This window comes from Tenrec ecaudatus, chromosome 1, assembly GCF_050624435.1.
Source record: "Tenrec ecaudatus isolate mTenEca1 chromosome 1, mTenEca1.hap1, whole genome shotgun sequence".
NCBI lineage: Eukaryota > Metazoa > Chordata > Mammalia > Afrosoricida > Tenrecidae > Tenrec > Tenrec ecaudatus.
Genome location: NC_134530.1, coordinates 12,403,049 through 12,420,985, shown reverse-complemented (window position 1 = coordinate 12,420,985; position 17,937 = coordinate 12,403,049). Strand labels below are relative to the sequence as shown.

Sequence of the window (17,937 nt, the reverse complement as noted above, 5' to 3'; positions counted from 1 at the left end):
GGGTTTTTCGGGGGGTTGTTTCTGGTTTCTCCGGCAAGCTGACTTTATTTCCCCTCTCTGGGAGTTTTGCTTCTCAGACACTCTTTATGGAAGAGCTCATCCAGCTACTCCCTCATTTTTATTGGATCCAGCCTTCCCACTTTACGTTTTCCTTTCTTGTTGGGGTCGGACGTGCAGGCACATGTTACAATAATCAACAGATATAAAAAGATTCCCAGGGTGAAGTCGGCTTCCCTGCCCCCTGTGGCTCCCCAGTTCTCCATTCCCTTCTCAAGGAGGTGATGATTCTGGGGTTTTGCCAGTCTTTTCTTCCTTCGACTTTCTGGCTGGCTCGCTCCTGGGCACATGCAGTAGAACATCAGCGCCTCCAGGGCAGGGGTTTGTGTGTTGTTTTCCTGATCTGGCTCTCGTCCTTAGCATCATGCGTGGCCTCAAATCAAACAAAAAGCAGTTGCTGTAATCAGTCCTATGGATGGCCCTGATGACATAGTGGGCTGCTAACTGCAAGGTCAGCAGTTCGAAACCACCAGCCACTCTGCAGGGGGAAAACAGATGGGCTTTCTACTCTTGCAAAGAGTTCCAGTCTTGGGCATGCACAGGGGCGGTTCTTCCCTGTTCCATAGGGTCACGGTGAGTTGGAACCGACTCGACCGTGAGCTTGTTGCTTCGTAGTCAGTCCTGACTCCCGGTAACTCCATCTGAATGCAGGGTAAGGATTGTGCTCAAGAAGAGTTTTCACGGAAGTAGATAGGCAGGTCTCTCCTGAGCAGCCTCTGGGAAGAGTTCAAATCTTTCTGCTAGTGGCCAGGGGCCATTTAAGGGACTCAAGGCACTTGTTACTGCTACCATAGTCGAGTCCAACGCACCGGGGGTCCCGTGTGCTCAGAGGAGAGCTGTCCTAGGATTCCCAAGGCTGTGACCTTCAAGCAGCCCTGGAGGGGTAGTGGTGATGCGGAGGGCTGTAACCAGCACTTCAAAGCTATTGGCAGTTCTGCAGGAGAATGACTGAGCTTTCTACTCCGGCATTACAGTTGAGGAAACCCACAGGGGGTCACTGGGAGTCAGCATCGACTCCGTGGCAGTGAGCTTGGATTTTTGGGAAGCAGATCACTGGGTCTGCCTCCCGAGGGACCTCTGGGTAGGTTCAAACTCCCAACGTCCAGTTAGCAGTCAGCATGCTTAAGTTACTTGCTAAGTGAACATGTAAGCACATTATGGATAACCAAAGACCCCACAGTCACTTCCACTGAGTTGATTCTGACTTGTCAGGAGCCTATACAGCAGCGTAGAACTGCCCCTTTGGGTTTTCTGAGACTTGAATGAATGTTGTGGGAACAGACAGCCTCATCTTTCTCCCTGGGAACAGCTGGTGGGGTGGAACCACTGACCTTGTAGTTAGCCATTCAGCGGCTTAGCCCACTAAGCCACCAAAGCTCCTTAGCTCACACATACATCTTCACAAATGGTGACATGGTTTCTGGGAGCCTTACACAAAGCTGTCTCCCATAAGCATGACGAGCCATTTTCCTGGAGTCAATTCTGGCAGACCCCCCCCCCCCCCGTGTGGCAGAATCGAACTGGGTTCTGTAGGGTTTTTCGAGGCTGAGTTTTTTTGAGAAGTAGATCACCAGGCCTTTCTTCCAAAGTGCTTCTGACTGTACTCGACCCTCCAACCTTTGGGTTAGGCGTCCAGCTCTCAGAAGGCAGGCCGACATCCTGGTTTTTCCTTGTTTACTGAGAGTGCCCGGGGTTCCCCAAACAATGTGGAGCACCCAGGCTCGAGAAGCCGGAAGTGTAGTCTCTCAGAAGCTGGGCACGCTGGCATGTGAGTGAGGGAAAGAGGGAGAGTGCAGAGAGCCAGGGAGAAGGCTGGATCTCCTGTGGGAAGCCTTCCAGGCAACTCCAGCCAGCACCTTGACGGATTGCTGGATCACTAGGGCCACAGACGGGGGTGGGGTGGGGGGGACACAGCTCCTGAACTCCAGGGTCTTGTCAAAGCAGAGAGCAAGCTTTCCGACTTGGCGGCCTGACCCTCAGGGATTACTGGATTCTCGGTCGAAGACACTCAGTGTCGTCAGGTGCCATGGAGTCTGTTCCATGCACAACACAATGGAACACTGCCCAGGTCTCCACCACCCTCACAGCTGGCATGTCCAACTCACCATCACCCAGTAGGCATTCGTAGACGCTTGCCCGGTGGACCCGTTGTCGGTAATTCACGGCTGGTTGTTGACTGAGGCTAGGGTCAAGAGCAGACCTGGAATCAGGACAAGTGGTCAGAAGGTGGAGGCCACCTGGCCAGGCAAGCCACGTCGTTCGGTTGGTGCTGCATGACGTCACGCCCCGGGCCGGCTCTCACGGGTGGGGGCGGGGCGGGGCGGGAGGTGGGCGGGGGGCGGCGGACAAAGGGGCCCTGCGCACCGCCCCCGTCGGCCCTTTTGCGGGGCCCCGGCTGGCCACATCTGGAATTCATTGCCTCCGCCGCCGGAAAGGGGCGGAGAGGAGGGCGGAGAGAGCTGGGGGCACTGAGGCGGTGGCTCTCTCCGCCCCGCCTCCGTCCGTCCGTCCGTGGTCCCCAGCCCCGGGACGCTGTCGAGCCCGGCGGGCAACCCCAGCCCGAGCCGCGGCCGCCCCGGGGACTCAGACGCCGAGTCCCCTCCGGCCAGGGCAGGGACCCCGGCCGGCCACGCCAGGTGAGCACGCGTGGTGGGTGGAACGGGCCGGGAGGCAGAAAGGGCGGACCCGGTCCCCTAAGTTGGGTCGATATAAGGGGGTGGTAGGGAGGGGGGGAGCCGGCCAGGGGCCGGGGGCGCACTGAGGCACGCACGCACGCGCCGCCTGTGCGCCTGCGCCTGCTGCACCAGAAGGTGGTCCCGTGTGTCTTCCCCACGACCCCAGGCGGCACCCCCTGCCTCGGCAGAGAACCCCCGAACCCCAGGACTTTGCTCCCCGCCTTCCCCAGCGGCAGGAAGTTGGCGCCGAGGAGAAGGCGAAATCCCAACTCTTTGGGCTGGAGACGCTGGGAGGGAGCCGGTGCACCCCAAGGCTGGGGAGGGGGGGAGGCATGCGAGAGGCGCCGCGAGCCCCTCCTGCTGACCAGGCCAGTGAGAAGGCCAAAGATGCAGTGCGTGGTTGAGCCTCCGAGCCGAGGCGTGGAGCCCCCCCGCCCCCCGGCCCAGGGCCATCGCCCGCTGCCTGGAAGTCAGGGCCTCTGCCTCAGTTTCCCAGAGCTGGGAGTCCTCGTGGGGGCGGGGCTCTGTTCCGAAAGGACACGGAGCGTGAGCCCCGGTCGGTTCCCCCGGGGTCGGTTCCCCCGGGGCCCGGGAGGGCTTGCGCTTGCGTTCGCGTGGGGAGGCTTCTGCGTGGTCCCTGCTTGGCGAGCGCCGGGACTTCGCCCCCTCCTGAGGCTCGGGCTGACTCACCCGGGGATTTCCACCCCCTTCACCCACCCGTCTGTGCCCCCGTCAGACGCTCTGGGCACCGCGCGGAGCCCACGGTCCCCCCAGTGGTGTGACACGGACGCGGCGCTTGTGCGGTGCGGCTGCGGTGCCACCTCCACCCCATCCTAGATCTCCAGGCGGAAGCCTCTGCGAGGCGGCGGGGGGCGACCCCCACCGCGCCCGGCCCCCTTTGGAGGTGTGGGGTTCCGCGCGCGAGTGGCGGGTCGCGGAAGGGAAGGGAGAAGGCGCGGCCCCAGGGCGAGTGTGGATACCGCGCATTCCTCAGCCAGATAAAGACAGCAAGAGAGCAGCCGGTGGGCGGGACCTGCAGCTGTCTCCACGGCGACGCGGGGCTTCACTGCGGGGTGGGGGGGCACCCAGAGGACCGAGGTGGCGCCAGGTCGCCTGGCTGTGGCTTTGGGCCTGCGCGGCGCCTTGGCTCCTCCACCGTCAGGGCCCCAGCTGCTGTGGCCTTTTGGGCCCATTCATTCCCAGTGTCGCCTGAGCGCCTACTGTGTGCCAGGACTTGCTGTGGGCACTGGGACCCGAGTTGTTGCTGGCCGCCAGCACTTGCATTTGACCGTCAGAGCCAGACAGAAAGCCAGTCATAATTTCCGATTGCAGCCCGTGGTACAGCCGGTTGCTGAGGCTGGGGGAAAGTGGAGAGGAAGACTGGGGCGCAGGGGAGGCCCCTCTGACACAGTGATTTTTCATCAGAAACCTGAAGGATGGTTGTTTGTGTGTGTGTGTGTGTGTGTGTGTGTGTGTCTGCGAGAACACAAGGCAAAGTGAGAAACAGCAGGGCAGAGGCCCAGAGGTGGGAGAGGGGGCAGGGATGTGGGTAGCTGGTACAGCAGGACATTCAGGAGAAACAGTGCCTTATAGCCAGGCCTGACATTCCTCCCCAGTTCACTTATCTGGAACCCCACCTTTAAGATAGCTTTGCCATCTTTATCAGCTCAGAAACGCGACGGCAAGTCTGTTCATCTTTTACTTAACACATGGTGGCACTACATGAAAATGACAGCCGTGCCTTCCCGCTATCACTTAACGAACACAGATGGGCTCAAGTCAACCCTCCAGGTCCCTGTCACCCCACACCCGCCACCCCTGTTTCTTCTCTTCCTGCACTGACTGAGCAGGATCACACAGTCTGCCTCCTCTCACAGACACGCTCACATGGGAAAGCCTGCGAACTGCTGAAAGATCTCTGACAGCTGGGCCTGCAGGCTGCCAAGGGGACTAGACACTGCTCAGTGGCGCCCCCTCACCCTCTCCCCCATTCAAATGGTGCCCAAGGCAGGTGCCAATGCCTGCCATACCTCAGCTATCCCTCTGGGCAGGTAGGCGGCCAATGAGGCTGCAGCAGAGTGATTTCTGGGAAACGTGAGGGGGGAGATTGGGTGAGCAGGGACCACCCCTTCAGGACAGTGGGGAGCCCTGGAAGAATTTGGAGCTGGGGGTGATCCACCAAATACGTAACTTTTGAATCACCCCCTGGCAGCAGGGCAGGACCTGGCCTCCGGAAGATAATCAAAAGAGAGCAGGGGTGGGGCATGGGACGGACGCAGCTGCTCCTGAGGGACTAGCAGGGACATCTCCTACCTTCCCGGCGCCTGATTTCTAGCTACACAGCTGCATCTCCTGCCATTCTTCCATCCTAAACCTGCCACTGGGTTATGCACGCTCCATAAGCGTGAGGCCTGGCCTGGCGGTTCGGAGCCCAGTGTCCTCTTCCCGAGACTGCCCTGTGAAGGTGGACACGGGAGACAGACACTGTGCCGAACCAGCCTGAGGGGGCAAGGGGGCGGGGTAGAAACCAAGGCCTCTGCCTGCTTGCGGGCTGGCGAGTCCTCTGCCAGCCCCAGCCTCTTGACCCAGCTTCCTCTTTCTGGGAAACAGACCATCCTCAAGTTCCCGCCTTCTGTTCGCCAGTCAGCAGGGAAAATGGGGGGTGGGGGCCCAGTTTCCCGTCTCCAACTGCTTTTCCCTTTGCAGATGCTTGGACTGGAAACTGGACACCGCCCTGGGGTGTGTGTGTGTGTGTGTGTGTGTGTGCAGTGAGTGGGGGACGGGGCCATGTGCCCCCAGGGAAGACAGACTTTTGGGTTGGTTTCCTGGGGTTCCAGGGCAGGGCTCACTTCTTATTTCTCCAGGAATCCGCTGTCAATCTTTGTCTTGGTCACCAGACTGGGGAGAGGTGGAGGCACACGCCCCCTCCGCGTGGGCTCTGCGGTGGGAGTGGGACACGCCCCGGGCTCCTTGAGCCAGCTAGTGTGGTTCCCAGGCCTGTCACTGAAGCCTTAATTTCCCATTATGAACCCAAGGGGCCCGGCGGCCCAGGGCAGGCCCGGGAGGTCTGCTGGAGGGTGACCCAGCGGTCAGGCCGCGCAAACGTCCTCCAGGGACCTCGCAAAGGCTGTGCCCGCTGCCGCCGTGCAGACCGCCCCCAACCGGCCAATCACAGGCGCGGGGGCAGCATCTGGGCCCAGGGGCGCGCCGCTCCGTGACCCGCGCAGGGTGCAGGCTGCTTCCGGCCGATGGCCAGTCCAGTAAGACAGCGACCTGAAGCAGGCCAGCCCGGGGCCGGCTGCGGGGGGCAGAGGGCATCGGGGCGCCCAGGGCCCCGTCCGTCCGGCGGGAAAACAAGGAGCCTCTTTGTGGCAATCTGGGAGGGGCGGCCCGTCCCCAGGGACGTGCACAAACCCTTCTCTGTTTCCAAACTAGGACGGATGTCCCTCTGCGGGGGGGATGGTGGGGGGGAGCGGGGAGCAGCTGCCTCCGTAGAGCCAGGGGCAGGGTGTGCGCCTCCAAGGGGATGGGCGGGTTTGAGATGGCCATGCGACCCCGGAAACCCCTCCTCACCCTCTGATCCCCGGAACCGGCCGAACCAGCCTTTTCTGGAAGGTGCTCCCGGTGTGCGCGCGCCGCACACTCAGTCCTTGCCGGGGCGGGTTTCTTAGAGACCTGGGAGGGCTCTTCCCAAGCCCTCTCCAAGCAGCCAGCGCCTGGGCTTCCTCCCCGGAGGTCCCCCTTGTGAAAGGCTAACTGCACTCTCTGGGGACCCCTGCCCTGCCCCCAAGTGGGGGAAGGCTGCAGTATGTATGACTTGGCCTCTGCCCACGCGAGTCGCTCTTGCCCCTCCCCCCGCGACTCAGTTTTCCCTGCGAGGGCGGTGACTCAAGCTTCCGTGGAAACCAATGCCAGCCCCCCCCCATGCTGCATGCCCCCCACCCCTCGCATGACTTCAGAGCAGCTGCCCTGTCCTCTTAACCAGCCAGGACCTCCCAGACGTTCTCCTGTGACTCCCCCATTCCATCGCCCCCTCCCAGCCTGCCCTGCACCGGATGTGACTGGATAGTGCGTTCTCCACCCCCTCTTGTTTCAGGGGCCTCACATCTGGATCTCATCCTGGCCACCGACCACGGGGTTGCCAGCGCCCTGCCCACCCCCTTGGGACCCTCTCCCCGGGCAGAGCTAGATGGTGCTGATGAGAACAGGCTGTTGGGACTCTCGGTGCCTGGCTCAGTCAGCGTCTCCACACAAACTGTTGGGGGTGGGGGTGGGGGGTGCACAGTCCAGAGCTCTGTGTGTGGTGGGAAGAGGAGAGCACTAATAATACATTAGCCTCGTAATACATGCTGAGCCTGCCTTGCGCCTCAGTTGAACAAATTTGTTCGGAGTCCTTGGGTCTGCTCCCACACAGAGTGACCTGATGTCCACCAGAACGAAACACCACCGGACCCTCCATCCTCCCTCACAGTCGTTCTTACGTTGTAGCCACTGTGTCCACCCCTGCCACAGAGGGGCCTTCCCTGTCTTCACTGCCCCTCTCCTTGACCAAGCATGAGGTCCTGCTCCAGGGACTGGTCTGGCCTGGTAACGTGTGCAAAGTCTGTGGGACAAAGCCTCGCCATCCTTGCCTCTAAGGACCCTCCTGGCCGTACCTCTTCCAACGCAGATTTGTCCTTTTTCTTCGCCGTTGGCCCATTCGCTATTGGTTGCCGATGAAATCCATGTGAAGTGGGCTTTCTTCTCCCTGCTATACAGATGACGGCATGGAGGCCCACTTTATCCAAAGTCTCCCCAGTGTGCCAGGGGTGGAGTGGGGATGAACCCTGCACTCCTGTAAGGTGGCATGACCTCGGGGCGGCCCTGGTGTCTCCTGGAGACCTCACTTTGGGAGCACCCATGGCCTCCAGGCTTCAGCCCAGCCTGAAATCCTGAGCAGTGGGTGGTAATGAGCAGGGCAGGGTGCAATCAGCCGCGTCTATCTCTGTGGCCCGGGTCAGCAGGTCACCCGAGGCGCCGAGGCTTCCTGCCGGGGAAAGGAGATGGGCCCTCCAGGCCCCGTCCCAGGCACTCTCTCCAGGCAGCCGTGGGGAAGCTGCAAGGTCCCGGGCTGCTTCTCTGTAGAAAGACGCCATCATGTGAGAAGTAGCTGGAGGCTGCCAGCCTCGCCGACTCAGCCCCGTCTCTCCTTTGAGTTTGGGCAAGTGAATTGACCTCTCTAGGTCCCCCACGTCAAATGGGGATCCTGCTCATTCTGAGAGCGGGGGAATCACTCACCAGGAAGGGGCAGCGCTGGGACTCAAACCACAGCCATCCATCCGAGGTCACAGCTCAGGCCCCATCCACGACGCTGACCTGCCTGTCTGTCTCCCTCTCTCCTCTCTGTAGCTCTGACAGCCTCATGGCCCCAGCCGACCATTAAGCCCCACCATGGGCAGCCTGTACTCGGAGTACCTGAGCCCCAGCAAGGTCCTGGAACACTACAATTACACAAAGGAGACTCTGGACACGCAGGAGACACCGTCCCGCCAGGTGGCCTCGGCCCTCATCATCCTCCTCTGTTGCGCCATCGTGCTGGAAAACCTCCTGGTGCTAATGGCCGTGGCCCGCAACAGCAAGTTCCACTCAGCCATGTACCTGTTCCTGGGCAACCTGGCCGCCTCCGACCTGCTGGCGGGCGTGGCCTTCATCGCCAACACCTTGCTCTCGGGGCCTGTCACGCTGGGGCTGACCCCCGTGCAGTGGTTCGCCCGCGAGGGTTCGGCCTTCATCACGCTCTCCGCCTCCGTCTTCAGCCTCCTGGCCATTGCCATCGAGCGCCACGTGGCCATCGCCAAGGTCAAGCTCTACGGCAGCGACAAGAGCTGCCGCATGCTGCTGCTCATCGCGGCCTCCTGGCTCATCTCGCTGGCGCTGGGCGGGCTGCCCATCCTGGGCTGGAACTGCCTGGGCCGCCTGGACGACTGCTCCACCGTCCTGCCGCTCTACGCCAAGCAGTACGTGCTCTGCGTGGTGACCATCTTCTCGGTCATCCTGCTGGCCATCGTGGCCCTGTACATCCGCATCTACTGCGTGGTCCGCTCCAGCCACGCCGACGTGGCCGGCCCGCAGACGCTGGCCCTGCTGAAGACGGTCACCATCGTGCTGGGCGTATTCATCATCTGCTGGCTGCCTGCCTTCAGCATCCTCCTCCTGGACTACGCCTGCACCGTCCGGGCCTGCCCTGTCCTCTACAAGGCCCACTACTTCTTCGCCTTCGCCACCCTCAATTCGCTGCTCAATCCAGTCATCTACACGTGGCGCAGCCGGGACCTGCGGCGGGAGGTGCTGCGGCCACTGCAGTGCTGGCGGAGGGCGGCGGGGGTGTCGGGTCGCCGGGGCGGGACGCCGGGCCACCGGCTCCTGCCCCTGCGCAGCTCCAGCTCCTTGGAGAGGGGCACGCACATGCCCACCTCGCCCACCTTTCTGGAGGGCAACACGGTGGTCTGAAAAGGCTGGGTAGACTGACCAGCAGGTTGATGGCAGAAGCCCTCGGGGGGAGGTGCTGGGTAACCTCAGACAGAGAGGAGGGGGCTGCCTGACAGACAGGATGCCTCCACCCTGCAGACCTGGGCGGCACTGGACCTCTTCTACAGCGGATGGCAGAGCCGTCACAAGGTCTTAGAGGCCCACACCAGTGTGGCCATGGGGCCAGGTAGCCTGGAAAGGGTCAAGGTGACTGCAGGTGGGCACCCCACAGGAGCTCGAGGCAGGAGCCATGGGACAACCAACCGGTGCAGAGGTTTCCACATCCTGACAACTGTCCGAACGAGAGTCCTGGCGGTGCAGGGGCTGTGCGCTGCACTGCTAACCTCAAGGGCATCAGTTCGAAACCACCATCTGTTCCTCGGGAGCGAGACGAGGCTTTCTACTCCTGCCAAGAGTGGCTGTCGTCGGAAGCCCACAGGGGCAGTGCCACCCTGTCCTACAGGGTCGCCGTGAGTCGGTATCGACTCGACTCGATGGCGGTGAGAGCCATCCACTGACCCTCTGGCCAGACACATCTTTAAACTGCCCCTCCTGCTGCCTTCTGGCAACCTCAGGCCGCTGCCTGGGAACCTCACCCAGGGGCTGGCCACTCCTCCCTGGCCTCTGGCGCCACCGGGGCTGCAGTGCCTGAGCCCAAATCCCCAGCTTCCCCAAATTTCACCAGCTGCCACTTTGGCGACTTCTTCCCTTTCCTCTCACCCCTCAAGATGCCAGGAAACCACAGGGTGAGGGTGAGGGTGGGGTGGGGGTGGGGGCACGAGCCCCATTCTCAGACCTCATTGGCTCGTTGCACTATTGGGGCTCTACAGAATCACCAAAGGCTGGAAAAGCCGGTTTGGGAGAGAGGAAGCCCAGGGAGGGTTTGGGGCCTCCCAGTAGGGCAGGGTAGAACCTGAGAAAGTTCTGAGGGAGATATTTGCACAGGAGCCCCCCAAAACGAAACCATCCCCAAGCGACTCCCATTTCCAGCCACAGCCAAGGTACCTGGTACCCTAAACCAAGCAGCTCTTAGCCGCAGTGGCTCCCTCCCTTCAAGTTGTATTGAACGGGAGCATGGCGGTCAAGGTGACCAAGGAGATAATGTCCTGGGGACTCGCTCTCTCCCAAACTGTCCCCAGAAGGATTTTGTGAAATCCTGTGGGTGAATGCAAGAGACATTACGGTACAAATGTATATTTATGTGTCTGTGTGTGCGTGTGTACAAGTGTGGTATTCCCGAGCCAGCTCCCAGCAGGCTTTCCCCAGAATGGATGCTGTCCTGTGTCCTCATGTCTGTCTGTCTATCTGTGTTGAAGCTGCCAAAGTTGGGGAGGGCTGCGGCCTAACCCTGCACAGCCCCGTAGTAATTGCTGGCCTGCCTCCCCGCTTGAAAGCTGGGGTACAGCTCACCTGGGGAGGGGGGCGGAAACCTCAATGCCTCCAACACATGAATGCAAAGGCCTGAGGGACCTTTTGGGGGGCAAGGAGCCAGTCGGGGGCTTGTCTCCCCTCATAGAGCTCCCCAGATGCCCCCTCTTCCCCATGCCGCAGACCCAGGTCTGGGCCAATAAACGGTTCAGTGACTGCTCTCTGATGGTGACTGTCTCTCTGAAGTCGCAGTTCCCCACGCCCACCCCCCTCAAATGGTGGCTGGGATGCCCTTCTGACCCCCACTCCTGACCCCATTGGATCCAGGACTCCAGTGTGACTTTGGGGTCCGCACCAACTTCTCCCCCACATCAGCTGTTTGCCAGTGATGAATTCAGCCTGAGGCTTCCCTACTTTCCCTGGGATAGGGGATGGGGGAGTTCAGTGGGCTCCACTTGGGGAGGGGGCGCCCCTTCTGTATCCCAAGCTCCTATCCTCACTTCCCTTTTCCGGGAGGCTGAGAGGCTGTTTTATAGGGATACCCAGCAGGCCTAGGTAATCCTAACTCAGTCCCCGCCCTCCCAAATAGGGGCACACTTCCATCTAACGCTTTACAGGAGCTGAGGGGAAGGAGGCAAGGGGGAGAAGAGGGACACTCCAAACTTCAGAGAGGTTAAGCCAGTTGCTCAGGGTCACACAGTCAGGAGGGCAGTGCCAGGCCAAATCAGAACCCAGGCAGGCTCCCTGGGCATCACCAGGCTAGAGAGGGGGGGGGGGAGGCGGGAGCCGGCGTCTGAGAAACCCACCCAGAGGCAGGAGCAGCCCAGATGGCATGCAGCTGGGAGATGGGTCCCTGCTCTACTCTGAGGATTCCTCCCTCCCTACCCGCCTCCTCCCAGGCTGGGGCCCAGCGGCTCCTTTGAAGCCAGATTGGAGCTTTGATGGGGGTGGAGGAGGCGGGGCCCCTAAACTGAAGCCCCACCCAGCAACACCAGTACTAACAAGCAGGCCAAGGGGAGAGGAGGCCTAGAGAGGCCAACTGCCACCTAAGGACACCCCCCCCATGCCTTAGCACTCCGACCCCCCACTGGAATTCCCTTCCCAGCAGGAACTGGAAGACTGCTACAGCTTGGAAACCTGAGCCTGCCTTCCCCAGGACTGGTGGGAGTGCAGACTAGGCCACAATAAATTTCCCCCAGTACCATTGCACTTTCTCCCCCTCCTCAAGGCCTTTGTTCAGACATCGCTTCTTCCGAAAGGCCTGCCCTGACCACTCCCTGCCCTTGCTAGCTAAGCCCTCACCGGCTTATGACCTGGTGGTGGCCTTGTTCAGTGTCCCATCAAGTTGGTTTCTGAATCACAGCAACGTGATGCACACGGAAGGAAACACTGCCCAGGTCTGCGCCCTCCTCTCAACTGTTCTTAGGGTGGATCCCACTGTTGCAGCCGCTGGGTCCGTCCCTCTGGCTGGGGGCCTCGCTCATTTTCGCTGCCCCTCTACCTGACCGAGCGTGATGCCCTTCTCCGGAGAGTGCTCTCGGGACAGCGTGCGTGTGTGTGTGTGTGTGTGTGTGTGTGTGTCTCCAAAGTATGTGAGATGAAGTCCCGCCACTCTTGCAATGAAGGCGCCTTCGGCCTGTCAAGTGGACAGATTCGTTGGATTTTTTGGCACTTTACAGTGCTTTCAATATTCTGCAGAACCACAATTAAAACGCATCGATTCGTCTGTGACCTTCCTTATTCAATGTCCGACTTTCACATGCATAGAAGGCGATGGAAAGTGCCATGGTGGGGTCAGGTGCACGTCTTCGCTTTGCGAGACTCTAAAAGGTCCTTGTGAGGCAGATTTACCTAATACAGTGAGTCTTCTGATTGCTAGACTGCTGCTTCTTTGAGCACGACTCGCATGCATGTATCGATGCAGCCGTCTCCTGTGTGAATGCGAGCAACCTGAGGGTCAAGCTGCATCACTCTACCACTAGCAGGGTGCATCACACTGGGCATGTTCCCACCTCAGGGCCTTTGCACCTGCCGTTTCCTTTCGTCTTGTCTCGAATGCTCTTCCCTTAGAAATCCACGTGGCTGCTCTCTCCAACGTCAAGTCGACACTCAGAGATCATGTGCTGAGGGAGTCCTCGGGCCATGCTGCCTACGCAGTTCAGTGTCATATTTTTCCTTTCGTGTCACTTGCTCTTCTTAACCACCTAGACATCCGTTGGCCTTGGAGTCGATTCCGACTCATGGCGTGCGGTCTTCTTTCTTTCCTTTTGATCTCAAAGCCATCCTTCCAGGGGCCATCCAGCCTCCGTGGCTCCACGACTGGATTGCACAAGAGAATTTGGCACACTGCTCTGCAGTTCTCCCCCTTTTGATCTGGATGCTTCTGGAGAATTTCAGTGTAGCGATTTACTTCGTATGTCTCTTTTTAACCATAGCCTTTGTGACCATGGGTGGGGCCACGCCTATTGGGTGCAGAATCTTTCATCCAAATGCTTGGTGAATAGTAGCCAAGCGTCATGCTGTTGGCTGGCCTCCTGGCTGTTTATGGAGGCAATTGGCCATACATTCCACATCCTCCTCCTCCTATTCCTGCCTCTCCTTGCTACTCTATGGCTCCAGGCAAACCAAGACAGAGTTGTCATGCCTTGCAAACTTGTAAGACCCCAGGCACTTCACGATCAACTGGGAGGTAGAACTGAAGCACTACACACATGGTTAGACCAATTAACTGCGTCCTGTGAAACCATAACCCTAACCCTGGCCATGAGAAGGGATAACGATGCACGCACGATGGGATCCTTTTTGCTTTTGCATTGCTTAAGAAAAAAAAGACCATGAAACAGCTCAAAGCATGGATGGAACTGGGGACCATTGCGCTGCATGAAATTGTTCTTGTTGTTCGGTCCCATGGAGCTGGTTCTGACCCATAGTGACCCTCTGTGCAACAGAACCAAACATCCACCTGGTCCAGTACCGTCCTCACAATTATTCTCACGTGTGAACCCATTGTCGCCACCGGGTCAGTCCATCTTGTCCATCTGTTTCACTGCCCCTCTGCTTTACCAAGCACGCTGTCCTCCAGGGACTGGTCTCTCGACAACCTGTCCAAAGACAAAATCTTGTCATCCTTGCCTCTAAGGAGCATTCTGGCTGGATTTCTTCCAAGACAGACTTGTTTGTTCTTTTGGCCGTCTGTAGTACTCTCAATATCCTTCGCCAGCACCATAATTGGTCCATCACAAAAGGACAAATATTGTATGAGACCACTATTATAAAGAGACGAAAAAACAAACAAAAACTTTCACAGCAAAGAGAACAGCTCAGGGGAGGTCCCAAAGAGAACAGCTCAGGGGAGGTCCCAAAGAGAACAGCTCAGGGGAGGTCCCAGTGCCGGGGAGGGCAAGGGAGGGAAGAAAGAGCAACCAGCTAGAAGTGTGAGGTGTCTCAGCTGGGTGGAGGGTAGGATGGGACTCCACAGAGGCAGAAGAGCCATCAGGGGAGGAGGTGGGCTAGACTGCGGGGGACGGTGATGAATCACTGGAGGCAGAGGTGAGGGTTTTAAAATGTAAGCCGCACCCCCCCCCCCACCTAACCGTCAATCACATAAAAGGAAGAAGATCCAGCTGGCTGACAGTCAAATGTTGAAGCCTAGGGCGGAATGGACAAAAAAACCACCTCCTTCCCCTTTCCGGTGTTAGAGACCTTCCAACTCTGCACCTGGAAGAACTTGTTCAGAGGGGAATGCCCAGGCCCTACCCTCAGATTCTGATTGAGTAGGTGTGGAGGGAAGTCCCTCGGGTGGGGGCATACGCACTGCTCAAGCGCCCACTGAAAAATGGGGAAGGTGCCTGCACTCAAACACACCTTGAAGGAAAGGCCAGGCCACCACCGGCCCTGCCCACCCCATGGAACGAGCTCTCCTCTGCCCACTAGCGAGTTGAAACCCACTCAACAAGCAAGGCTTTTGTTGCTGCTTTTAGTACGCATCCCCAGGGATTCCAAACACCCGGCCTGAGCGCCACATTCTGGGGAAGCTTCTCGAATGGATGATTTAGACCAACTCAGCCCAGCAGAGCCCTCTGGAATGATGGAAAGACAGGGCCCTCCCTGCGCTGACCACACGGCTGCCCTAGAATGTGGCTAGTGGGGGAGGAGGGAGAGAAAAGACATATTGCATTGCACGGGACAATCTGTTTAAATAGCCGCACGTGGCTGGTGGCCACCATACTGGACGGCAACTTTTAGAATCCCCGTCTTTGATTGGGCAACCTCTGAGCAGCTGAACTCTTGGCGTTTAAAAGAAAAGGATCGCCATTTAAAACAACAATGACGAACACAAGTCTTACATTAGTATGATCAGTGCTATGGTAGTCTCGACATATAGCGACAGCCGTTTTGGGGTTTTTTTCTTTTAATTGTAATATCAGGAATAGGCTCCGCTGCAGATGACAGGAATTACAACACTGGAGTGATTTAAATAAGCGTGAAACGGATCGATGGTTCATATCCAAGGACGTCAGAGGAAGTTGGTTTAAAGAAGGTAGGACAACTGGCCACAGGCCAGGATATTCCTAATTGATGGATCTTTCTAGGAGCCCTGGTGGTGTAGTGGTTGCACATTGGGCTGAGATCTGTGTGGTTGGCAGTTTGAGACCACCAGCGGCTCCTTGAGAGAGAGACTGGGCTTTCTACTGCCCTAAGTAGTTAACGTCTTGGGAAATCCACAGCAAGCCGCTGTGAGTCAGCATGGATTTATATGGCAGTGAGTTTGGTTTTGGGTTGTCTAATGTATCATCTATCTGTCTATCTATCTATCACCTGTTGTCTCCCTACCAGTCTGTCTTCCGAGCCATTTGCGAGTAAGTGGGGGCCACTGTGCCCCTTCATTTCTAAATACTTCAGTGAGTTTTCTAAGAACACGGATGTTTTCAATATAACCTTGGTGCAATTACCCAAGGCAGGCACCCTATTAGTCGTAATCATGGTCCACCAATTGACTCACTCACTGCCCTTGAGAGCAGAAGAAAACCCGGTCATCGGCAGGGTGCCATCTTCACGCTCTCCAGCGGCCTTCAATGGGAACAGCCCTGCGCTCTTTATTTGTCTTTCAAGACCTTGACGTTTTCGAAAAAGCCGACTAGTTAGCAGTTACATCCCCCAGCCTGCCTCTGTCTCCTAGTTCCTGGTGCTGGGAGTTGGCCATCCCACTCTGAGCAGGAATTCCACCCAAATGCTGTTGCTCCCTGCTGGAGCCTCCTAGCAACGGGCAACCCGGCTGCCAATCAGATGCTAACTTTGGCCCCTTGGTCAAGGTGGTTGTCAGTGCTGGGGAGGCACTTGGAGACCCTGTAGCTATTCTGTGACTCGTCATACTTGTCATACTTCCACTGTTGCCTGTATCCTTTATTATGCGCCAGATATTTGAAGCAGATGGAAGACGGCAAATCTTTTCTTCTGGAAACTGTCGCCTTTTTATTCAGAAGAAAAAAACCGATGACTTAAAAGCAAACACACAAACAAAAACACCACATTTAACCACAACGCCACGCCATGGTTATACTTATCCAGAGGATCATTCGTCAGTGATACATTTCCTCCACCATGTTCATCTGTAGCTCTAGATTAGAATCTAAAAGCAAAAAAAAAAAATCAATCTAAACAAGCTCCTCATGTGAGTATTCAGTTAATCCTTAAAAAAAAAATCTCACTAACAATCTTTAATTCTTTTTCTTGTCTTTTTTCTTTTAGAATTTAACTTCGTAGCTGAGATCATGAGAGTACATAGGGAAACATCCACCAGTTCATCTGTGGCGACAAGTACATTTTAAGTGACATTGAGTACATATTCTTCACGTTGCGCAATTCACATCCTCCCTTTCTGAGCTGTTCCTTCCCGGTGAACACAGTCATTGCTCCTCCCGCACCCAGGCGTTGCTATCTAATCTTTGGAGACGCCGTGGTCCCACCTACATAGTTCTTGAAGGAGCATGATGCTCAGGGCGGGCCTTTCTCTTACTATCGCAGCTAAACCACTGTTGAGCTTGAAGGAGATTTCGGGGGACACTTTTGGCTTAAAGCTGAAAGATTATCTCAGGGCAATAGACTTAGGCATTCATTCACCCTCTGAGTCCATGAAAATGTGATATTCCCTTCTTTTTTTATGAAGTGTTGGTTTTTCCCCCCCCCACAGAATCTTGGATCAAAATGCGCAGTGGTGGTAGCCGGGCACCATCTAGTTCTTCTGGTCTCACAGCAAAAGAGGCTGTTGTTCAGGCGATGAGTCACACCTTCCATTTCCTCCTCCTGATCCTGCCTTTCCTTTTTTTTTCTCCTTTGTGCCTGGTGAATAGAGGCCAGTTATGTTCCCTTCAATGGCCACTTGCAAGCTTGTAAGACCCCAGGCACTGTGCCACAAACAGGGAGGTAGAACAGAAACACTAAACACATTATTAGGCCAATTAACTAGGATGCCAATGAAACCATGACCCTAAACCTCCAAACCAAGAAACAAAACCCCACCAAGTATTTAGTTGTGGATAGGTAGTTATTCTCCCCCCCCACACCCATAATTGTTATCAATATATCTATCAGACAGCTTTTTGCCAATTCAGCCTTTCTGTAGGAGTACAACTCGTGGACAGCAATGACATGAATTGGCTGCACAATCCCCCCTTCATCAATGCGATTCTTTCATCACTGCCAATTGAAACTCAGTACTCCATACGCAAAAACCTTCTCCTTCCCTCCTTCCCTCCCACTCCTGGTCACCACGAATACATTTTGGTTTTCTTGCATTTGCATGTTCTAGTCTTTTTATATAAGTGAGGGAGGGCATACAGTGATCAACTTAGTCCACTTGCCATAATGTCTTCCAGAGGAGTTCTGGACGTGGCATAATGGTTACACGAGGACCTGTGATCCACAAGGTCCGCAGTTGGGAACCACAAGCTGCTTCTTGAGAGCTAGATGGGGGCTTTCTGCTCCCTTAAAGCGTCACCGTCTTAGATACCCACAGGGATCGTTGTGCCTTGTCCTAGAGGGTCTCTATGAGTCAGCAGCGACTCGATGGTAGTAAGAGAATATCTTCCATTTGCAGCATGTATTCACAACTTCAGTTCTCATGTTGGCTGAGTAGTATTCCATTGAATAGACATACCACATTTTGTCCATCCATCCGCTGATGGATGACCATTGGTGTCTCAGGATCTTTTTTTTTTAAAATAATTTATTAGGGGCTCATACAGCTCTTATCACTATCCATACATATACATACATTAATTGTATAAAGCACATCCATACATTCCCTGCCCCAATCATTCTCAAAGCATTT

The 17,937-nt window shown here is 56.8% G+C and overlaps 1 protein-coding gene across 1 annotated transcript; it reads left to right on the top strand.

The window, feature by feature from the left end:
- The first annotated feature begins 2,474 nt into the window (after window positions 1-2,474).
- Window positions 2,475-10,828, top strand: S1PR2 (sphingosine-1-phosphate receptor 2). Its single transcript, XM_075546719.1, has 2 exons — window positions 2,475-2,693; window positions 8,121-10,828. The coding sequence occupies exon 2, from the start codon at window positions 8,163-8,165 to the stop codon at window positions 9,219-9,221; it is 1,059 nt and encodes a 352-aa protein (XP_075402834.1). The 5' UTR covers window positions 2,475-2,693; window positions 8,121-8,162; the 3' UTR covers window positions 9,222-10,828.
- The last annotated feature ends 7,109 nt before the right edge of the window (window positions 10,829-17,937 follow it).

Bases quoted from the DNA above. Each gene is read 5' to 3' on its own strand.
- S1PR2 (XM_075546719.1), top strand. From the start codon at position 8,163: ATGGGCAGCCTGTACTCGGAGTACCTGAGCCCCAGCAAGGTCCTGGAA.